Source organism: Brugia malayi (assembly GCF_000002995.4).
Source record: "Brugia malayi strain FR3 genome assembly, contig: Bm_v4_ChrX_scaffold_001, whole genome shotgun sequence".
NCBI lineage: Eukaryota > Metazoa > Nematoda > Chromadorea > Rhabditida > Onchocercidae > Brugia > Brugia malayi.
In genome coordinates this window covers 20,917,778-20,942,262 of record NW_025062479.1, presented here as the reverse complement: position 1 = coordinate 20,942,262, position 24,485 = coordinate 20,917,778, and the positions used below count along the sequence as shown (strand labels likewise).

General features: G+C 30.5%; 2 protein-coding genes across 2 annotated transcripts; one reads left to right on the top strand and one right to left on the bottom strand.

Annotated features, from left to right (window-relative positions):
* Positions 1–1,306: 1,306 nt before the first annotated feature.
* On the bottom strand, positions 1,307–19,489 carry Bm2589 (Fibronectin type III domain containing protein; the record flags this gene model as incomplete). Its single annotated transcript, XM_043075597.1, has 22 exons — positions 1,307–1,375; positions 1,567–1,839; positions 2,086–2,199; positions 2,550–2,750; positions 2,930–3,152; positions 3,389–3,563; positions 3,767–4,005; positions 4,368–4,641; positions 5,059–5,263; positions 5,425–5,755; positions 5,919–6,007; positions 6,312–6,581; positions 7,047–7,314; positions 7,636–7,796; positions 7,908–7,994; positions 8,579–8,667; positions 8,890–9,052; positions 10,081–10,140; positions 10,604–10,707; positions 10,816–10,941; positions 13,997–14,136; positions 19,086–19,489. 22 exons carry the CDS (start codon positions 19,487–19,489, stop codon positions 1,307–1,309), a joined length of 4,065 nt encoding a protein of 1,354 aa, XP_042931531.1.
* Bm10218 (Uncharacterized protein) lies at positions 19,113–19,388 on the top strand (the record flags this gene model as incomplete). Its single annotated transcript, XM_043075598.1, has 1 exon — positions 19,113–19,388. The coding sequence occupies one exon, from the start codon at positions 19,113–19,115 to the stop codon at positions 19,386–19,388; it is 276 nt and encodes a 91-aa protein (XP_042931532.1).
* Positions 19,490–24,485: the final 4,996 nt, after the last annotated feature.

Genomic DNA, 24,485 nt, shown 5'->3' with positions numbered 1-24,485 from the left:
AAGGATAATATACGTCTTCAAATTAAGAGATTTTTTTTTTTTTTTTTGTTTTTTGTAAAAAAATACAAATTCTTTTGGGAAAAGGGACAAATTTATTAGCACTTTAAATGAATACATAATGTGCATATTGATGCATGCATGCATCAATATGCACATTACGATGTTATTTACGCTTATTATATACAAAAATAATATACAGCTGAATGAAGCGAACTTGATAACTGACTGAATGACTCATTCATTGAATGAACGATCGAATGAGAAAAACAGCAATAAAATACCACAAATTGTTTTGGCACTTCCGAGCTGCATGAATTAAATGAACAAAATTACCATTCAAATGTTGTAAGCATGAGAAAAATATGTGTGGACGAATGCAAGAGAAGTTTGAAGAGAACAAGATAATATAATGATATCGTAATAAAAATGGAATCGATGCATGCAATAAAAATTTCATTTAAAATTAGGCAGAAAGTTCTAAATGATAGTGAATATATATTTGCTGAATCTAAATAACGTTATTTTACTACCAATTGAATTTTGGCATATTTTATCTTAAACTAATAATATTTCATTTAGATAATTGGAAAATTTGGAAAAATTACATTAACTTAACTGCAATCAAGATTGATAAAAGATTAAACTGATAATGATACCAGTCATTACGTATCAATAAAAAGCATGCTATTTTTAAAAGCAGATAAGAAAAAATAACCGAGAACAAATGCAAATACTTTTGCGTAATTTATTATTAACTGCTCTCCAAAAAATTCCCAAAGATTAATTTATGAAATTGCTGTTTCAAACATTTAAAAAAAAGAAAAACAGCAAAATGGAAAAAATAAATTAAAAAAATCAGAACAAGACGGAAATTCTGTGCACAAAAAAACAAAAAAAAAAAAAAAAAGAAGATAAAGGGAAAATATATACATTGTCCATCTAGGTTTTCTGTTTGCCCTTCTGTAAACTGTCATAATTAAAATAGGATAAACCATAAACGGAACAGCTTGTGAGACGAGGAAAACAAAATGACAAAAGAGGAGAAAAAATTTCAACAAAAAGGAGATAAATCACAATACATTATTTATCGCAGCAGACGTAAAGAAATGCATCCTGTATGGGAAATAAAAATATATAATTGGAGTGAAAAAGGACGAAATGATTTGGTATTCATATAGGAAACAAGAAAAAGAAAGTTCCGACTTTTCTTTATAGCTTTTCTCGGGAAAAGATGAATGAACTTTTGCAATGATCATATGATATTGTACCAGTTGCGCCTCTTCGAAAACATGTAATATCCACCAAATTACGATTGTTCAAATAACAATGCATCCAGTATCAGTGCTACTCCAAATGCGATACCGGCAAAAAGCAACTGAAAATGGAAAGCATGAAAAATGTGGCTTTCAAATTCAAGTAGAGATATATCGTTTAATATTTAAAAATTTTATTAACCAATTTTTACGACTAGTATACAAAATGTGATCTTCTTTAAATCCTTTGTAGAAATAACAATTTCAACTTCATATTAAACATGAGAGATTCAAATGAGAAATTAAAAGCAACCAGGATGACAAATGCGTAATGTTTATCGGATAAAATGTGATACTGGATCCATTGCACGTTGCTAATATCTTGCGCTCGAATGGCAAGCATCTCTTGCTCAGTCACTTCAAGGGTCTTTTTACGAGGTATTACAGCAAGTGATGGAGTTGCAAATTGTATAGCTGACGGTGCTGAAACGCTTTCAATTCCATCTCTGATCCGTACACATTGAACACGAAGCTGAACACTTTCAGATGTCGAAAGTGAGTATGACGTAGACATACCTTCGTATGCCTGCAAGAAAATTTTTCACAATCATTCTTAAAAATAATTTTAGCAATATAAACAAATAATTCGATGCTTACTCATTAGCAAATTTATTCTCACTTATTACTATAGCACTTTCAAGTATATTTTTTAACAAAGTTATGACTGATTAATAGCAACAATGCAAATGAATTTTTTATTTCAGCAATTCTATTCACTAATAAAAGCAGAAAGTGTTAGTACTCTTTCTTAAATATCTGAAACAAAGATTACTGTTTTCCAGATATTGTTCGACCGTTCAACAGAACTTCGAGATGCAACCTGAAGGCGATACAGCAAAGATTCTTTACTATTCGCTGATGATATACGAACCGGTGACCATTCTACCTTAAAATAAGAATGCTATTAAATAAAAGCCAAATATGGTATGATATTATCTGAAATACTCATTATAAGTATTTGGAACTGCGAAGAACAAAAATTTTCTGTGCTTCAAAAACCCACTGAGTTTTAAATAATGAATTCAGAATGTTCCTTAATTCATTCGCACTATTTTGTTATATTAATTTCATTATGCATCATTATTTATATTACAAATGTGATAATAAGCTATTTGAAAATTTTCATATAGAATCAGTTAAAATGCATTTTTAAGTGTTTTTTTTTTTTTTTTTTCTTTTCGATGTCTCTGGCAAAAACGGAGAATAGATAGTTTTACTAAAAAAAATTAGAGCAACCTGGAAAGAGCCTGATGCAACTTCCGTTACCGTCGGCGCAGATCGTATTGTCGGAGGTGGCAATTGCTCGGTTGAAAATTCGAATGGTGAAGACCAAGGACCAGCACCCGACACTCGTGACGAGCAACGAATACGGAAACGGTATTTTGTGCTTTCATTTAAGTTACGCACTTTTGCATAACGATTATCGCCTTCATAAATCTACAGAGTGATAAAGTTAGACAATTCCAAATTAAATAAAAGTTGTGAAAATTTATAAAAATAGATAATTAGTAAAAAACTGTGATGCAATTGCAATCATAACATACACTTTATTTTTGCCTTAAAAGAATTTTAAACTACTGCATTATAAAATTTAATTTTAATTGTAATTTATTAACCGGTGAAAATTTTCCGTTATCATTCTCTTTCTCCAAATAATAATAATACTGCGTCGTGGTTAGTGCCGATGAATTTCCATTTGGTTTCCATTTCAGCTTCAAATAATTCGGACCTGCTTCAGAACAGAGCAGACTAGGAGGCTGTGGGGGAGGTGCAAGTGTTGTAGCTGTTGTCCACGATGGATCACCTATTCCAATGGCATTTACGCCATAGACTGACAACCTAAAATCGCTATTTGAGAAAAGAAAGTAAAAAAAAAAAAGCATTTTAAACTTAGTTATAATGTCGCATAAACAAGACAAACAAATTTCTAAATGATAAAATAAATGGAATACTCCCACAGGAAGAATCGAACTTTTTTTATCACAAATAAACATCAGACAACTTGGAACTTAACTTAAAAAATTCTAAGTGTGGCAAAAAAAAAGCGAAAAGTAACAACAGAAATCAAAATTAACCTATATGTGTGACCAGCTTCGAGTGAATCGATGACACATTCGCATACAGATGCTTCTTGCTGTATCATTCGAACCTCATTACCAGAGGAATCATCAAGCACACAAATATTATATTCGAAAATTTCACTTCCATTACAGCAAGGTGCACGCCATGATGCTTGCAGTTGCCTACAACCTAAAACTAATTTGATCTATTATACCGTAATCAGCAACTAATTGACGCTAATTTTTTCATTTCGAATATATGCTAACCAATCTTATAAGTACACAAAAACATTCCATATCCCTCTGTATTCTATCATAATTTTATATTCTAACTGTACATAACAACAGTATACTTTAAAAAACAAAAAACTTTTTAAAATTGATAAAACATACCTTGTGGAAGTGCATGAAAATTCAATGGTGCAGCTGGTGAGCGGGGAGGAATAGAAACATAGATGCACTCACTGGGAACACTTGTACCGCCACTATTCACTGCTGACACACTAAGTTGATACTTACAGCCAGGTTGTCCATCAGCTACACTAATACTCAGCACCTCGGCGCTTTCACGTTTCACTGTCCAACCACAATTTGCACTAGTCGTTTGATCATTGTCACCCTTAGATTTTGATCTAAAATTTTCGACAAATAATTGCTAAATTGGTGCCATATTAGCCGTATTATTTTCGCAAAATCCTACTTAAAATTTGTAAAAAATTATTAAAAAAAGAATGCATTAAAATTCATTTAAGCAAACAATAATATAAGTGATTTATATTTTTTAAGAAACTCAATTCATGCAAGACAAATGTAAGCCTTAAAGCGTAATGTGTGCTTTAAATTACAAAATACAAAATAAATACAAGAAAAAAGAAAGATGTGTGCTTTCAAAAATAACTATTTTGTGTAATAAAAGAGACTATAATTAGCAAGATGCACTATGTGCAATGAAGTCTTTTAATCCGCACTGTAAAATAAAATTTCTAAAACTGACGTGGATGAAGAGAGGACAAGAATTCTTTCGACAATATATTCCAGAATTGGTGCTCCATTGGTACTATTTGGCGGTGACCAATGAAGCACATTATCGGCATCAACATGAATATCAATTGGCGGTGATGGCGGCTGTGCGGCGGTTCTTCCAACAGCTACTCGACTCCACTCGCCTTCCAAACGTTTCCCATCGAAAGAAATAGAAACAGCACGCACCTGCACTTCCATCTCTTCACCCGGAGCACAATTTGAGAGGTCAAACATTGTCGCTTCACCTATAGGAATTGTTACTATTATAGTGTACAGGAACCATAATGCTATTAAACACACATATTACCTTCATCTTTTAAGTCATATAATGCATTGACTCTACACAGTCATTATAGAGATTTAAAAACAAAAATGACGGAGAAATTTGGATAAACTAAATTATAGTAATTCGTATTTGCTGTTGCTTTTTGCTGTTTCTTACAAAAATGCTTTTTTCAGTTTATGCCCTAAAACATTCGTGTGTAGCGTGAACTTTCTAAGATGAATAACTTTTCAATACTAAAGCTTTTGACATTTAATTTGTTTTGTTTTATTAGCTATTTGTTTTAAAATTCTGAATTTGAAGATGAATGATGGTATTCAGACAATTCCTTGAAGATTTTTTTATCGTACAAAACTGCCTCACCATTATAAATAGATACCTTGATAAATAATACTGGAAGGTTGCAAATTGACACGATGGAGTTGATAAATTATCGAGGACATCACACTGTCCGGTGGATTCCACTGCACACGCAGGCAACCTTTTGAGATTTCAGTGATTGTAGGTGCTGCACATTGTCCCGGAACCGTAACGAGACGTTGTTTTTCCTCACGTCGAACACGCAACGTGTCACTCCATCCACTCTTCAGAATGCAAAACCATAAGATCAAGAACTCATCGATTGTGAATAATAGCAAATAAAATTTTCGGTTCATTGTTTTTATTCTTTAACTTATTATTGTTGTAATAAATTAATTCAATATAATAGTCACTTCGTTTTAAGAAGCATTGCTATACTAATTACCTGCAATTGTTTTTTCAATGAAGCCACTCGGAAGGCTCGCATTTCAGGATTATGAATTTGTGTACTTATTGCAGTACCTTTGTATATCATAGTCCAAGATTTCTCATCTGAGCTACCTTCCAACACAAAGGCAAGATCTTTCTCATTTAAACGTCCTGTTTTCCAACCAATTTCAAGACATGCTTCATTGTTTGAAATGACGTGTGGTCGTGAAGGCGTCGGGGGAGGCGAACCGGACGGTGAAGATGGAGTACGAACAGTAAGTGCTTCAGATGGCTCGCTGTCACCGGCATCATTATGAGCGATCAAACGGAATTGGTACTGATGGTTACTGTAAAAAAAAAAAAAAAAAAAAGATTATGTTATTATGGAAAAAGATTATGGAAATCTAATTATAAATGATTATTAAAAGATTACAGAATAATGCAAAAAATATTTTCGAGAAAATTATGACAAACGAACAAAGCTTACAAAATTATGACAAATCAACCTACTTTATAATGTCACTGACACTAAATGAAGATAGCTGAGAACGTTCGCAAACAACCGAATACTCATTTGTTCGAGTATCACACATTTCCAACTAAAATAGAATTTTAGAGAAATTAGTAAAAACATATTGTTATAGTGACAGCCTCATCATTAGGCCTATCAGATTTCTTGTGATTTTCGTATGGTTATTTATGATTCCTTTTATTTTGACCCCTTGAAATAGCAGTTGACAGATTTATCATATGAAATATGTTTCAAAAGGATTATATTTCAAGGTTAATGATTTCATTTAAAAAGAAATACAATATTAAATAAACAGTCAAACAGTCGAATTACTTTTAACTCATCTAAGTTTGAAGAAATCCAGACAGTTAGCTAAAAAATTAAAAACAAACCGTGTAATAATGTTGAGGTTGAGTATTCCAAGAAAGTTTAATACATTTAGCTGATAAAGAAACAAGCTGAGGACAATGTGGTTGCTTCGGTGGATGGGAAAGTGCTGATGTACAAACGATAATTGCAGCTGATGGTTGAGAATCTCCATCACTATTCGTAGCGGTCAGACGGACTCGATATCGTGTTGACGGTGCCAAACCTTTAATTTTGAACTGTTCTGCTAAGCCTTCATACACTGTTTCGTAATTCTCCTCCTCTCGTTGTCCACTCTGAGAAGTAATGAACGATATACTCATTAAGCATTGTTTTATAGAAAACCAAATTATAAACTGCATTCTCATTGCTCAAAATCAGTATGCCATGAATGACTACTGCTCTAAAGCAATTAAACATTATAAAAAAGAAAAAAAAAATTAAAAAGCTCGGAAAACAAAAAAAAACAAAATTTAGCAACCTATTACGAATAGCATTGGAAGAGAATAAAATAAAATTGGTTAGTGTGCCAAAAATGGAGAAATTTGTTTGGAGAATGATTCGGATTATACAAATGTCAAAATGCAAGTGACATCATCTTTATCCTTTATCCTCTAAGACAGTTATGAAGATATGAGCAGAAAGCTTACCTACATGTCATAAAAATATCCCACAATTCATTTTTGTCAATACTTAATAAAGCTTATTACTTATTTTCTTTTTTTACTATTCTACAAATACTACTACTACGGTACACTTACAGATGCCAATTCCAAACGATAGCATGTAATCGGTGAACCGTTATCAATAGCAGAACGCCACGAAACAATAACTGAATTATGCGTGCGTGAAACCAGACGAGGAGGATGCGGAGATTCTGGTACCGTTGTAAGTGTTCGGAATTTTACAGCAGTTGATGGATTACCCTGCAAACCACGTTCCTCCAGCGAAGCCCTCAGCTGCACATAATATTCGGTATTTGGTCGAAGGCGACATAAGCGTACTCGGTTACCCGAATCAGGCTCACATCTACAAGTTAGTTCTTGCAAAAAATTATAAAACAACTACAGCCAAAATATAAACGTTAACGAGTGGCATTTCTTGATCATTCTTATCATTTCTAAACTTTCGCATAATTTTTCAAAAGTAACTTTTAAGAGAAAAAAATAGCCTTAAAAAAATTCAAATAATTTTTGAAGACAGAAAAAAAAGGGTCAACATGGATAAGGAAGTTTATCTTGAGGAAAAAAAAAGTGAATATTTTCATTATTTTTAGTATTTCCAATGCCAATAATCAATAAAGAATGAGAATTTCATTCATTTATAGAAAAATAGTGGCATGAAATTAACCTATAACTGCTAACAATCCGTCCAACACTTTCGAAAAGGACAATATCGTAAGTAAATTCGGATGCGTCAATTTGTGGAAATGGTCCACCAGGAGCAGATGCTTCGGATGTATCTAATTCTTGCCATGCAATATCAGCTTCCTTTGCTGCTACTCGAAGAATCTGAAAGTTGAGCAAAATTTGAAACTTGGAAGTTTTAGAACTTACCAAGTCGATCGAACGATGAAGAATCAAAAACAATATAAGTAAATTGACACGTTTCAATTCTTCTACCTGAGGTGACTGCATTCGTGAGAGCATTTCGGTGAGCCGCTCCCATTCTTCCTCTTCATTTGCTGAAGCTCCTGACTGACTTTGTTCCTGAATATTAAATTCAAATGCATTATTTTGAAATTTTGTTATTTCTACCGTAGAATAGCCGACATGTTAGTCATCGTTTTCAATTCATCACAGATTTTGCGAATACAACAATATAATTTCTGAATTATCTGGATAACCATTACTTACTGTCCACAAGCAAGTAAAACGGTGCAATGTCTAATCCTGTGTACAAACGAAAACCACTTTATCACCAAATTTCTTTCAAAACAATCATTCGCCAAGAAGTGGAAAATCTACGGCTAAATCTATTGTAATCGCTTCTCTAACATCCCCGTACTATAAATAGTTGGGAAGAGCTAGAATAAGTTAAAGGTTAAAGCAAATTCATAATTATTAAAACTATTCTCAGAGTATCTCATAAACATTACCAAACAGTAATTCAAGAACATTCTTGAGAAAAATTTTATGAAAAGCAAATGTGTAAAAAGATAAGTTCCATCTGCAACACATAAACAGTAAATAGATAAGAAAATGAATAGAATAATTAACTTGCATTTTTGTCTTAATGATCTGCATGCACCGTTACCTACTACCTCTAATGGACTACTAAGATGTATACTTACATGATCGTCAGCATTATTGGTTGGTACTTGTACTACATGTGGTCCGTCGAACTTCTTTCCATGTGGTATCCAGGTCTTTCGAAGATTATCTGAAAAATAGCAAAAATTTACGCAAAATTTATACTTTTAACTTTTTTTTAGACATCAGTTTATTCTTCATTTATTCATATTCAAAACTTAAATAAGTCTGAACTATTCCAGTTTAAAGCAAAGTTCTTGAATTTCTGCATACAACATAAAATAAAAGAATAAGGTACTTGTAACAGAAATGAACTGCAAAAAATGAAAAATTTCTAGAAAAGCATATTTACCTTCACTAAAATCAGTATTGTTATGAAGAGGGTAGGGCACAGTTGGAGGTGGATATGGAGGCACGATAGGTGGTGACGGTGAATTATGCGCAAACGGTTTCAGTGGTGCATTCGAATTATGAAGTGGTGTATTTGCGGTGATCGTCGCTGGTGGCGGAACGGTCTGAAAATCATAAAACTATGCTAAAATTATTACACTGTAACTATTTTTATCTAACTGTGATGATTATTCGTGTGTCATAGAATATCTTATCCTACTTTATTTTTGCTGATGAAAAGATTAAAAGTAAAGTCTTAGAGATTTTAAATACAAATAATAGGGAAGAAAAAGCATTGTCATTTTCACTCGAACAGGGAGTGCTCTAAAAAGCACAAAAAGAAAGAAAATTTGTCGATAGGACTATATCAAACTATGTATATTCCTTGCTTTTTTATTCTCTTGCAATTACTAAAAAAAAAAAAAAAAAAAAATTGCAGAAGATAATTTTTCTGAATTATTTCCGTTAAAATTGGAATTTTTCAACTCAAAGTTAGCATATTTTAAGCAAACCAACCATCCACATAAATCATTCTTTTCAGAATGAATGATCGCTTATCAAAAAAAAACTCGAAACACTCAACTAGAAGTCTGGTGAAAAGTGATAAGGAATGAAATTTTATATCTTATCTGTTCTGAAGTATGTAGAGGCCAAAATATTTCATGTATTCATATACTCATATAAATATATATTTATCTTTGTAATGATTTCGTTTCTATAGACCAAAGCATGCTAAAGAAAGAAGGCTAATTCATAAACACAACACTTTCATGTCCTGTCCAGTAATTTCTTGTCTCTGACAGAGCCAAAGTATACCATCAATATATCTTAAAGAAATGCTGTTTTCAATAAATTATCCGATGGCAATTAATGAATTTAAAGTACTAGAGAAAAAGAAGATATGACAGTTTGCAGTTCTATCTCAGCTATCCTCCGAACTATATATTTGCCTGATATAAAAGCTACCATTAACTGCAGCATCATCTAATTTCTTGATCGAGAAAAATTTATAATTTATTATCCCTTCACATAAAAATTCCTCCAAAATTATTGGAATTTTTCTTTGGGCAATGAAATCCGTCAAAAGAGCAAGTTTGTTCTTTTCTCAAATTAAAAATTGAAGACACAATTTTTAAGAAAAAATGAAGCAAACCGGTATCAAGCGCGATCCAGGAGTAGCTTCTGGTGATAAAATCAAATGACGCAAGACGCCCTATAATTTTCCATCAGTTACGGCACAAGAAATCATCGATAAAGCTTAAATAATGTGATTTATGATTAAGATATGACTTTCCAAGCCATTCCGCTAACATGATTATAGAAATGTAAATTACCGATTATTCTACCACGTCTATAGGCTAATTAGGCCTGCCATGCCTTAGCCTCAGGCCGCAGCATTAAACGATATTATACAGAAAATAAAAAAAAAACACGAAACTTCATGGGCTCATCAATCGCCTCCCAATATTAACCCCCAGCTCGGCATTTCTAGTCTTCGAATAAAGAAAAGAACAATAAAAAAACCTTTAAGACCTTTATCAGCGTTTCACAAAAAGGCAATGTAATGCAACTAGAATTTTGATCTTAAAAATATTTGAGAAGGCGCAGATTAGTTTTTAGTCTAGAAAAACCTTAGGAATGATTTAAACTATGCTCCAACATTGTTGAAAAAATACCTGTTCATCAACCATTTGCTGAACCATATGTCCGGGTGGAACATGCAGTGGAAGAGCAGATGGTGACATACCTGCCTGATTTACCATACGCACCGTTGCTGGGCCTTAAAACATTTCACTTCAATTTATGCCAATTTTAAAAGTAAGAATTTATATTTCGAACTGAAAACATTCTTGACCATAAAAAAACATAAAAATTGGGTGAAGCAAACCTGAGATATGTTGAACGTCGTTCCCTATAACGATCGAGAGGGTCTCGCCGGTTTGCACATGTACAAAAAGGTCATTACTACCAATGGAGGTTGGCGCACGTTGTGTCACATTGATGTTGCCTCGTACTGAAATGTGAAACACGTTTTGGATATCCATTTTCGAAGATTTTAAAACTGAAATTTGAACTTTTAAGTAATACTAAATTTAAACGTGATCCTTCTAAAATGGAACAGCATAATATTTCCGAATCTATATTTATACATTCAAAAGATACCTTGAAATGGATCTGAAATGTAACAAAGGTTATCATGATTAATAAATCAAATGTTTATGATATTTTATCGGTAGATAGATATGATGTTAATGAATATTTTGCTATTCTACGTTCGTTCTATCTTCGCAATTGAAATAGCTTTTTTTTCTTTTTTTTGATATTAATGCAGAATTTTCGACTTAGCTTTAAAAATGAGAGAAGGCCTAATAAATTACCTTACTGATCCTTGCAGTGAAAAAAAGATGAAGGTAACTAGGTTATCTTAAACTATTCAAAAAAAAAAATCTTTGCTTACAATCTACTTTCCAGTGCATTTGTAGAGATTGCAAAACAACCGCACAGAAAAACAAAAGTAGTTGCATTTGAAATATTATGCAAAATTATGCATATATATTTCATGGCAAAAGATAAGAATTAGAACCTTGCAGTTTGATTGTTTTTATTAATTTTTTGAAGTATGGTTATTATATATATACATATAATTTCTATACCTATTGTAACACATGTATAGTGTTCTTTTCCGATAAAAGTAACGTCAAAACGATATGTTCTCACTAAATCCTTCAAACAATTTTAATTTTTTTATTACGATAAAAGAAATTTGAAATTTCAGTGGCCACCAATTAAAAAAAAATTTCAACCCAAATTTTGTACAAACCTGAATTTCGCCAAAAAAAAAAAAAAAAAAGAATTAAAGTTTATGAGCAATGTAACTGAATGAAGCAGCATTTTAAATATCAAGAAAATGATATATAAAGAGATGATTAAATGTTAGTGCGATTAGCGCGTAGCAAACTGTCAGCTCCCCAGCTGGTATAACATTCAAACATTTTTTTTTTTTTTTTTTTTCAATCAAAAGAATGGTACATGATAGGTGGGAGAAGTGATGAAACCAGGACTTAAGAAATGATGATATACACCGATAACTGCCTCTTCTACTTCTACATATCACTTCTCCTATACGACTTTACGCTTTTCAGCAAAAAGGGTACAAATTTTAATAGTGAATTGCATCCATGCTGAATTTGAAATGTATATGATTTTTCCCCTTTTTCATATAGAAAATTCTACAAAACAATGTTGTGGATTTTTTTTTTTTTGGAATGAACCATTGCCCATTTCCTATTCTTTTACTGTATCATACAATAGTGCATGGTTAATAGATGCAATGCAAATGCTACTTATCAATCATTGAATACAATTGAAAAATGTGATAAATTAAACAGACTTATCCGTTTTTTTTTTTTTTTCAAAATCATGGAAATATCTATATCTGTGCAAATTTTTGACTATATGATAATGCAAAATAAAATCAAAAGAACAGAAATTAGCTATGATAGATCCTGGATCAAGTATGTAGCTTTTAAATAATAAATGGAGCTAATAGCGCAGTGACAATCTCGAAGGTCAGCAAAATACGAAGTATGATGTCATTTCCAGTATATCACTTTTCGATTGATCTCAAAAGCAATAAATTAGACGTAGTGGAGGTGACACATCCTACTAGAGAATGCAGGACAGAAAGCCTAAGACAGTTGTGTTGACTTGCTTAGCATCCTAAATAACACTGCGAGAAAAAGCCTATATCTGATCATCACTTTCTGATAAAAATTTAATTACAATAACATTAACATTAGAAAGTCGATTCTCCAGACACAGTAAACTAGGACCATTGCTTTCTTAATGCAATCTGCTCCGGAGAAGAAACATTTACAGATCGACATTCTTTCACCACGAAGAGAAAATTATGCAAATGTTAACATCAAACCAATAGAGAAGCATTATATAATATAATGAAAAGTGCAATGTGGATGAGAAAAGTAAGAAATAAACGTTGATAAAGAAATGGGCGTTGTTTTCTCGAGAGGTATTACATAAGAAGTCGAACTAAGTAAGACTTTTTAACCAATATCAGACACAATAAAAGGTTATTCTTCAAATAGATTAGTATCTTTTTCATATTACGAACTATAGTTAGATGCGGTTGGTAATTATTATTATTAATTAGCCAAGACGACAACAGTTCAGTTCATTAAAACGTATTTTCGATCGAGATGCAGCGCCGAGAAACCAAATGGAGAGAGCAGAAAAATAACCTTAAAGATTCCCGACATGATCGTGAAATCAACGAAACAAGAAAAAATGTCATCTAATTAAGGTTAAAACAGGATGGAGAAGGATGACTGTTTCACATTCTTCAAATATTCATAGAAAGAAATAACCACGGAAAAACTTACGTCAGTAGAGGAAGAACGGGAAAGAACGTCAGACAAAAAATTTTATTTTGGGATATCATTTCTAACTCGTAATTGCTCACAAAAACTTTGTTCATCTATCTTATCACTTCATTAATTTACAAATTAAATGATTCCTGTAAGTGTTCTAAGTTATGAAAACATTAATCTACATGTACGACTTATACTTTTATTACTCCTAAAGACAAAACCAACAAACTCTTTTAGGTTCATTTCATCTTCAACAAGTTTTATTGGTAAAGACAAAGTGCATTAATAAAAGAAACACGAGGTATTTGACAAGATAACATTATCCAAAAATAACATATAAATAAATATTTTCAAAGAAATAAGTCATGTACATTGCAGAATAGTCAAAACAAACTTTTCAGTTTTCTAGTGGGTTATTTACTAATTTACTTAAATAAACCTACGAAAAAAAAAAAAAAATATCTTTTATTAAATGATTTTATTGTGAGCTGAAAATTTGTGCAAAATTTGCATCGGAAACAACAAAATTAAAAAAAGTTAAGATGGTAGTGTCTTCGAACATTTCCTACTGAAATTTTTATATTTCTTGAAGACTGAATCATGACACAATGCAATGGTTAATTAGCCATAAACTTTGATTTTGATTTTTTTCTAAATCAACAGTAATGTAAATGAACTTACCGTGATCAAAAAACATAGGAGTTGGCGAGGTGGAAGACGTCGGAACAGTATTGCAGGACATGAACATTGATGATACGGTGTTATTCAGAAGCACCGGATGAGGTATCACCCAAGCGTTCCTTACTCCCACCGGTGCGTCACTACAAATAAATATATTAATAAATTCAATTAATAAGTGAAATGGGTGAAGGACAGTTATTTTATTCACTATCCTCTACTCAAACGCCAAAATGGATTGGAATTTTTGATTTAGAAATTTAATAAACTATATTACAATAAAAAAGTTTTAATTTTAACGAACCATATCTAATTCAAATACAAAATTTTGATTATTTTTAATGAAAGGAGCCTCGTATAGCTCAGCAAATTTGGTAGCATGAAACAATAAAGGAAAAGTGACACTGCAAGTGCTTCTCAGTTTAAAACTGCCACAATTGTGATATTAAAAACATTTAACTTGAGGTATCAAATTAAAATATTTGCCTGAAGTGATTTAAAAGCAATGGAAATTATTATGAAAGCAAAATATTTTTACGTTCAAGTTCAATGTTCAAATTCTACAATTCATAAGTTTTAATCTTTCACTCAGTTTTCCAAAGCCTTCTCAACAGATAGCAACGGTGATAGAGGAAAGGAAATACTGAGCTAAAATATATGAATTTCAATTAAACAACAGCAAATTTAGATGTCAAAAATTCTATATGCTTAAAATTGCTCTTTCTAATAGAAATGTTTGGAAAATTTAGTGCCTAGTGATAAATCCAAGTACCAATACATCAAGGCTTCTATTGATTTTCTTTTTCAAATCATCTCTCTTTTCTGTCCAAGATTTTAATAGTAGGAGTTAAAAAGGAGATTAATTCAGTGATGTTCCAATGATATGAGGAACATGAGATATCGAAATATCAACAATTTTCATAGAACAGGTTCGATGCAATTTGTCGTAAATTGTTATTTTTAATGATATGTGGCTTTTTCAAGACATAGGTCCATTATCCTGTCCCCTCCCTGTCTCCCAATGATGTATCGAAAATGCAAAAATAACGATACTTTTTTGATTACATTAATCATTTCCGTGACTGTCAACCTTATTTTAATGAGCAGAAATATGAAGAAAAAAAAAAAAACTTACGCTCAGTTATTCCTAACATACTATTAATTATTAAGGAGAAAGAAAGGGAAAAAGGGTAGAAAATTAAAAAGGAAAAATGACAACAACGAATGAAAAAATGATTAACGATAATTTTTGAAATGCTTCCAAGAAATTTTCTTTTTCTTTAAATTGCTAATCCTTTTTAATAGGTTTTGTTAAGGAAATTGCATACAGCAAACAAAATATTTGTTTGCTGTATGCAAAGTAAACAGCGATTGTGGAATTATAACACTTTTTTTTTTCTTTATTACGACTACCCGGTAAAAAAAATTCCAAAAATTAAAACTTTTTTCAGTAATCATCATGGTCCATGGTCCAGGATCTAACAGAATCACTGTCAGATTCAGGATTCTGATTTTCGTTCATCAGATATTAGAGCTAAGTACCAATATTAAGATCATCTTCCTTTTCTCTCTCTTCTTGTCACTTTCTTATACTATTACAACCAAAAATTGAATTTACAAAATATTCATTCACAAATTATATTCTTTAATTTGTATTTAATTTCTTCTACCTCTTCCACTTCTTTTGGTGGAAGTTTTTATTTTAGTTTTAATGATATCGTTAACTTTCTTTACTTGTCAATAAAATTAAATTCATAAATTGGTAAATAAAAACAAGACTGCAGATTGCAAATATGCAGAATCTAATATTTCATTTCAATTTGAATTTCTAATCATTTTCTCTTTTAAATTAAAAAAAAAAAAATCCTGATTTTGAACAACTAATCTTGTTAATCTTGTTAGCAGAAATATTTTTGTGTATGACTCCAAAATTATAACTCAAATTTATACTGGTTTCTTCTACTATGCCCTCCTCATCCCCGATTACATCACAGACATTTCTTTCACAATTAATTATCTAATACTTGACTGCTTCGTAATGTTCACATAGTTTAGAATCCGGGAGGCAAATATCACACAATTAATTATCAAAAAAAAAAAAAAAATATTTGTAATGTGATCAGCAGTAAATAAGACAAGAAGGCGGTAAGTGATGTGACTAATATCCAGAAAATTGCATACATCACACTTTTCGAGAATACATTTTTTGCCAAATATATAACATTTTTTTTAAATGACGAATATATCAAATATATTTCTGCAGCTGCAACCGCAGTTAAATATTGGCATTCCATAGTAATTACAATAAACATTCCTCTAAGCTGCCCACTTCACTTACTGCCGCAGTTAAAACTTTTAACCTGTATTTTTATTCAAACAAATCAGAAAGTACTGGTTTAAGAGATAAGTTAAAGTGAGCTTCTGAAAAAGTACACTTTACTGCATTCAATGCTTATCTCGCTGATAAGGTCATTTGCTGAGGAAGTGCAAATAAAGTGATTGAAATGTAAAAAAAAAATTTACTCCTTGTTGTAGTTTTGCAATTTACTAAGAGAAAAAAAGCACACATGCAACTGCACAAATATAAAATGATGACAATGTAATAGGTCAATGCTGAAAACAAGACTAAACTTTTTAAAGATGTAATATTTTCGTATTTTGAAAAAGCTTTAAACATTAAATGTAAAAAATAAACATTAGCAAAAATTACTATAAATGCATGTGAGTCCCAGCAAAAGTGAAGTAAAAATTTGAAAAATATAATAAAAGCAAAGAGTTTCTATTACTTTCCTATATCATTTGTGTTTCCATTGCTAATGCTAGCAAAAACTGCTCGACATATCGTGGGTCCTTTTTATTACTCATATTCTTCTTAAGACAAAATATGTCAAACGTTTTGCAAATTCCAAAGATCTGCTGATGATAATCAGAAAAAAAAAAAAAAACATTTTTACATTCTTTTTAAATGTGGTTCTTCCTGACATTTCTTCAATTATTTTAAACTGTAAATAATTTATATTAAAAAACTCAGCTAAGTAATAAATATGAGTAATAAATTCCGATATCAAATCAAATCTTTTTTCTAACATTTTTCCATTCAGTATAACAATATATCACTCAATTTAAAGTTATTTAAGTTAATACAACTTACTTGCTTAATACAACTTTTCTTCTCTTCCATTCTTTTTAAATGTAGTTTTCTTTCAATATTTCTCCAAAACACTGATAAATTAGCAGGTAATAACTGTGTGACAAGGAGGACGAAAATGAAGAAAAAAGTAAAAGAATTGACACAAAACTTTCATGTAATAAGACAGAATTACATCACCCATCAAATCTTTATGAACCTTATACAAAATTTAATAGAATGTGAATCTAAAAATATAAACAATTTAACTAATTTTTCCATGTTTAAAATGATCAAATAATCCACAGAAACAACCATTCTGTCCATTAACTTGACAAGTAAAATATTTAAACTATGGACCCAGTTAAATAATCCTATAATCAATAGGTGTGCAAAATACCAAAACAGTACAATTATGATTTCCTGCAATAATAACTACAGAAACATAAATGTTCAAACACCAAAATATTGCTGAAGCATTAATTTTCAACCAATTTGCATTTTTCCTTTCAATATTTTAAAAAGAAAGAGAATTAGAAAAATTAATGAAAAAAAATAACAAATTTTATCAATATTATGTCTACAGGTTCAGCAGTTGTAAATTCATCTGTTTTTGTAAGCCATAATGCCTACAACAAAAAAAAAAAAAAAAAAGACTGTTTGACTCAATTAAATCATTCAAATTTTTACATTATGAACTCATTTATAAATGCTATATGCTATTAACTATCCATCCATAAAGACTTAGTGTCTATACCAAATTATGCCTGATATTTTGTTTCAAATGATTGCTTAATCAAATTGCTACTGAAGTTGCTCCCTGTTCCTATCTTCAACATCTGCTTAACCTCATCTATTCGTATCAATGGAATAATTGGACTAGATATTGCCGCAAAATTTCTACGAATCCTTTTGAGAGTTAATGAAGCTTCAATAATGGAATTTATTGAGTGATTAATAAAATCTGTTGTGTACAGTAAAACGGCGTGATATGGCACTCAAGTCGCAGTAATTTAATCTGCTTAGTTGAAAACTCCTTTAAAAGAGAAAACACAGGTCTCTTTTAAATAAAAAGAAACTTCACATCCATTTCGATGCGACAATCGTTCACGCTGACCGACAAAAAGTGCAACAATTTGACATGGGTTGAACGGCATTTTAGTACAAAAAGTGAGTCACAATACTTCCGTATACCTTCCATGAATTCCATCTAGTTCAACGGAGTATCGTAAATTAGAAAAAATATCAAAATAATGTAAACTTTTTTACACCTCCATTTCTCAACCAGCCATCTAGAACTTTCAGGTAATTTTAGAATTTATTTAATCGAAGTTATCATGAGAAAGAAATTCCATTCACATCTTCTAGAATAAATCAAAAAGAAAAAAAAAAAAAAATAAAAAGGAAAAAAACAAAACATTCATTAGTTTTAAATGACAATTTTTGGCTGACATTCAGTACCCAATTCGAAGGTTGATGCAAAGATATATATCTTTTTTTGCGAAACACGATAATATTAAAAAAGTAGAATTTTGTGTTCACCAAGCTAATGCTCACCGTGGCGTATAGATGATTTTGCTCTGTTTTAAGCAGATAATTTACTATTAATGATTCATTAAATGCTAGATTAAATCCTTGATTTATTTGCAGTTTTTTGATAAAAATGAAAAAAAGAACTGTTTAACATCTGGATTAAATACAACTTTCCACTTTAAAATCCACTAGAAGCTTAGAAAAAAAAATCCTTAACATTTTCTTTGTAATTTTCTTTTCATTTTTATCTTGATAAAGGCTAATTCTACTACTAATAATATCAGGAAATATGCGAATGAACAGATGGAGTTTGGAAGAGTTCATAACAGCACAGAGATACCCGCTTACTTTACTGAACAGGTAACGATCAGATTTTGTTAGCAGTTTGTCGAGAATTAAATTTTTGAGCAGGGAAGATGAAAGAGAAAGAACCTGGCCAGTGATGATTCGTCCGATGATATGATATCGGTTTTGGTCATACCACCAAGACCAGATGATGAACCACCGCAGTCTGATGATGATGGCCTACAAATTGTACCGTTCAGAGCAGCGATAGCAGGATTCGGAGCAGCAAAAGTGTCGAACGGAGGTGCTGGTGGTGGGATAATGCCGATAGCAGCAGGTGGAGTTGCGGTTGTAGCAGTACCGTCAATACCGTTAACAATACGTTGCAAAGATGAGGGTGATATAATCGTGGTAGCAGTGCGGAAAGAATCGAGGGATGGCGTCTGGTGACGTCGTTGTTGGTGGTGCGGTGAGTGGGAGTGGTGATGATGAGACAGAAGTCCCCTTGATGCGGTTGCTCCCGGAGGATGTACTGAGTAAGTTGTTGTCATAATTGTGTTCGCGCTGCTAACATCCCTTTATGCTGCAGAAGGAAGCAATGCCAACCTGGAAATGATACCTATATGCTAGTCCTATTATAATTATTTAGCAATATAGAAGTTACGCAATATTTCAAAATCACGCAAATTATTTTAAATGCATTTACAAAAGCAACCAATGAAATTCACATACATATAAATTTACATAAATATACACAAATACTTTGAATACGTCACAGAGCTAACTAATGAAAAGATTAATTCCTACGATTAAAACTGTAACAAATAATAAAAGCATATATAATTAAAATGACAAAAATACACGCAATAAATTATAAATTACACGTATCAGTTTTCACGATTCAAAATTAAACTAAATGTAGAAATTTCAATTAAATTTAACGCCGTAAACTACAAACTATAAACAAACGAGAAAGTAAATAACAAACAAATAAACAAACAAACAAAGCCGTATGGACACATAATTCACTCAAAAATTTATCGCAAGGAGCCTATTTTTAACAAGTGGCGCATGGTCCGTAAAAATAGATATAGAATGATATGATGCTAGTTTACGAGAGTACGAGAGAGAGAGAGGGAGGGAGAGAGAGAGGATAGATTAGACAAGAAGTGTCGTAGTAGTATAAGTTTGAAGAAGATTAGGATAGAAGGAGAGAGGGAGAGAGAGAAAATGAGAGAAGAGACGAGGTGAAAAGGAGAAAAAGAGAAAGGGAAATTGTAGATGTAAATAAGTAAATAAATAAATAAGTGAGTGGTACTTATGATATGCAAGTATTGTATAACTTATTATTGTTATCAGCAAAGATAATTTTCTTGAAGTTTGATTCTTCTTGAAATTTAAATGTCTTAAAAACTATTATGAAATTGTTGATAGCATATATGATAACATTAAGTTATACCCATCACGTAATGATTGTATGTTTACTAATAACATTTTTAGTGAATTCAACTGAAAGATTAATATTTCATTTAAATCCGCATTATTTGTTATTCATTGTTGACTGAAATCTTTTAGCTTTAATCAATATGATTAAAACTTCTCAACTTGCATGAATTTTCATTCTTCGGCTTTTATGTTTGTTTGTTCTGATAACATTTCATCAAAACTTTTAGCAAATTTCATCCAACTTATTAGACTAAAGCGAATGTAAATGCTAGGAATAGCTAATTTATGTTATATCTTCAAGACTTAGCTTTTTTCTAACATTGAAATCCTTTGAGAATGATGATAATAATATGGATTAAGAAAGTGAAAGATACCATATCATATCATTATGTCATATCGTGATGAAGATAAATGAACAAGTTAATAAATGAGCAAGGCATAATCCTTCTATTTGAACTGATATCTTATCTTTTTCTTAATTATCACTTAAAGTTGTAGAAGAAAAAGAATGTAACTATGTGTATAAATTTAAAAAAATCATGATAAAATAGGATGAGTACTCCTGGATTCAAAAAAAAAAAAGAAGGAAAGAAAAATGCTACGATTATGCCAAGTTCTATTTTGTAATTTATATGACAAGTTAAAATATTATTAACTTTCTATGAAAAATCTGATTTTAAATTTGATACAAAGTTTGACTTGAAAGTTAAAAATAGATGAAGAAATGATAAGTGACTTGGAATGTTTCATTTGGAATGATATGATGATGTAGAAATGATTTTTAAAGTTTTCTTAATGATAATGATGTTAATTTAGAAATAATTATTGGAGTTTTAATTAGAAGTTTAGCAAATTTATCACTAACTTCGACAAAAAAAAAGAAAGAAATAGAAAAGGATCGCTAAATATTATTTCTTAATCTATCGGAATAAAACAATATTTAATGTGACATCTCAATCTTATCCTCATTTCAATATGTCCCATGGCCTAAAATTATCATGAATTCGATATTTCGCTCATGATTAACATTTTTAAGAAAAAAAAAAAACCAAACGGACAATTCCGCTCATGTGGTGTTAGTTAATTGTTACACAAAGAGAGCAGAAGAAATTTGCTAGCAGTTTATTAATGATTCTCAGAATTTGTCTACTTGAATTTCGGGCATTTCTTTTCCAACTTCCAATAGGTGAGAAATCATAGAATAAGCCATAAGAGTTAATTATAAACACTATTATAGCTTTTGCAAAAGAAAAAAAAAAAAAGAAAGACCGCCTGCAAATAGGAAAGTAAGTGCGCAGTTGTTTCACACATTATCTGTCAGGAAATAAACAATCAAACATTTCACATTTAGACTTTTTGTAAACTATCTGAGAATGACTCATCGTCTCATTTTAACGACGAGGAATCAAAATCAAATCAAACATTCATTACAAATCTGCTGATTAATTTTAAAGTAAACAAACAAAACAGTACTTAATAATTACAAAGAAATAAAAAAAAAGAAGTATGAAAAGAATTTTCTTTTAAATGATTCGATAATAAAATGTGAAAATATTTTATTAATTTGCTATATTAATGCACTTCAATTAAAACAAATAGCATTTCATTTAAAATATGTATGTATAAAGTGCATGAGCGCAAATGACATGCAACAATATTCCGCCAAATTAATAACAAAAATGAGGAAAAGTTTACAGCAAGAAAGTTAAATAAATAAAAGGAACATATAAACAAAAATAAGAGACGGAAGATTTTAAGGATGAAACATACGTGTATTGTAATTGAATGACAATAATGATAATAATGACGATGGTGATGAAAATAATTATGATGATGATGAATGAAAGTAATGGTAATAGTGATGACGATGATGATTGATAATAATGATGATGACGGTAGTGATAACGATATTAAAAATTGATACGAGTTGATTTATAATATTGAGAATAAAAAAGCGGAGAAAAAAAAGGGATCGTTTCACAAAACGAAATGAACACTTTAAAAAATGTTTTCTTTTGTTTTTTTTTTTTTTTGAAAAGAATTTTTGAACAAATATGAGAGTTTAAAGCAAAAAGCGAAAAAACTTGTTTTTGTCAAATGATGAAAATGGGAAAAGAAGAAAAAAGAAAACAAATATTTCATTTTTATCATATCAATTAGTTTCTTTCAATATGGAAAGTTTTTTCTTTTTTCGTAAATTATTCAACAATTTTTGCTAATTAATTAATGAATTAAATTTTTATGAATGAAATAAAGAAAAAAAAAAAAGCATATTTATTTTAATGAGAAACATTCGTTTGCACTTTAAATCTCTTTATTTCTTCTCATATTTGGCTTATTTCCGGTGAAGTTGAATCACATGATGAAATGAAATTTCCTTATTTATTTCCTTTTAAGATTAATTCTAAATTGTCCCAAATGAAAAGATATAATAAACAGACTTGGATAATTTAAAATTGTTGAAAATAGTACGAAAAAGTTTATTATTTTTGATTGTTCAATTTTTACAAGCATTGTCGGGTTATTTAAAATGTTTTACTTATTAATGTAAGATTAATAATTCAGTTAAATGAATTTAAATGGGTATAAATTAAAGAAAAAAATATGGATGGATATTTGGTTTACTTATACATAAACATAAAAAGTTTAAATTGAACAAACTGGATCGAATTATTTCATTTTATTCTCCATTTCTTTGCTGACTACCATAAATTTTAGATATTTTGAGTTGATATTTCGATTTCAAAAAAACATTTTTAGGAATGTTGAAAATACATGGCTAAGTTTCATATTTGATAACAACTTAAGACTATTTAACTATAAACTGGGATCATTTAAATTTAGTTAACTTCACAAAAATCGAAGTAGAAGAAAAATAATTCACTAATATTTTTTTAGCCAAGAAGGAAAGAAAATGAACAAAAAAGAAAAAAGAAAGCGAAGCATACTTTAGACAGTTAATTCAGATTTACATTTCTCTCTCTCTCTCTCTCCCTCTCCCTTTCTCTCCTTTTTTTCTCTTCCCCTCTCTCTCTTCTTTCATTTGTTTCTTTTAATCGTTTATATGAAACATTGAACATATTGTCAATTACAGTATCACTTTTATTGTTGTGCCAAAAACACTTTATTTCATTGGTTAGCAAAAAATTAAACCAAAATTGTTGTATTGTCATTGATTGCATATACATGAATGAACTGAAATACTCAAAGATGCGCATTTGTCCCCATCCTATCACCGCCATTTTGCACCCTTATACATTTAGTTGTTTGTAAATATGGTGACATTAATCAACTTTCCAATCTCTTCTCCGGTAAAATTAATCATTGCCTAACCTTTCCTAAATGAATTTGTTTGTACGAATGTGTACACACCCGTGTATGTGTCTGTCTGTGTATATATTTCATTTTGTCCTCTATATACTATGGGTGGTATATATCTGTCATCTACTGTCACCCTACACTCGTTTTATTCCAATGTTGATAAAATGATGGATTTTCAACGACAAGTTACAACAAATTCTCTCTTTCCTAACCTTTTCTTCAGCAAAACAAATTTTAAACATTAATTGAAATTTAATTTTAAGATGAAATCGTTCTGCTCCATTTCAGTAAACTTTTGCATTTCCTAATTTATTTATATTTCTATCAATTTAAATTTAAATAATAAAAAAAAAAATTCGCATTCCATTTGGATATTTCTTCGTATTTTGTTTGTATTTCAATGATTTGTTCCGCTTTGCGTTAAATATTGCTTTTCTAATGGTTGATTTTTTTCAATAATACATTTCTCAACTTTTTACTTCACGAATAATTTAAGAGATACAGAGAGAGAGAGAGAGAGAGAAAAAAAAAAAAAAAAACGGAATTGACATATATAAGAGTTAGTAATTTATACAAAAATGTTCAAATGCAATAAGAGGAAAATTTTAACTTTATGAAAGCATACCTTATATGATCTTTAAAAGAGTAATAATAAATTTTAGAAAAAGAAAAAAAGGGAAAAAAGACTTTTTTGAGATCAAAATTTATAAATACCTTATAAGAAAGGCACTTCAAGCGCAAATATACCAAATAGTACTTGAAATTAATTACTTGCATATG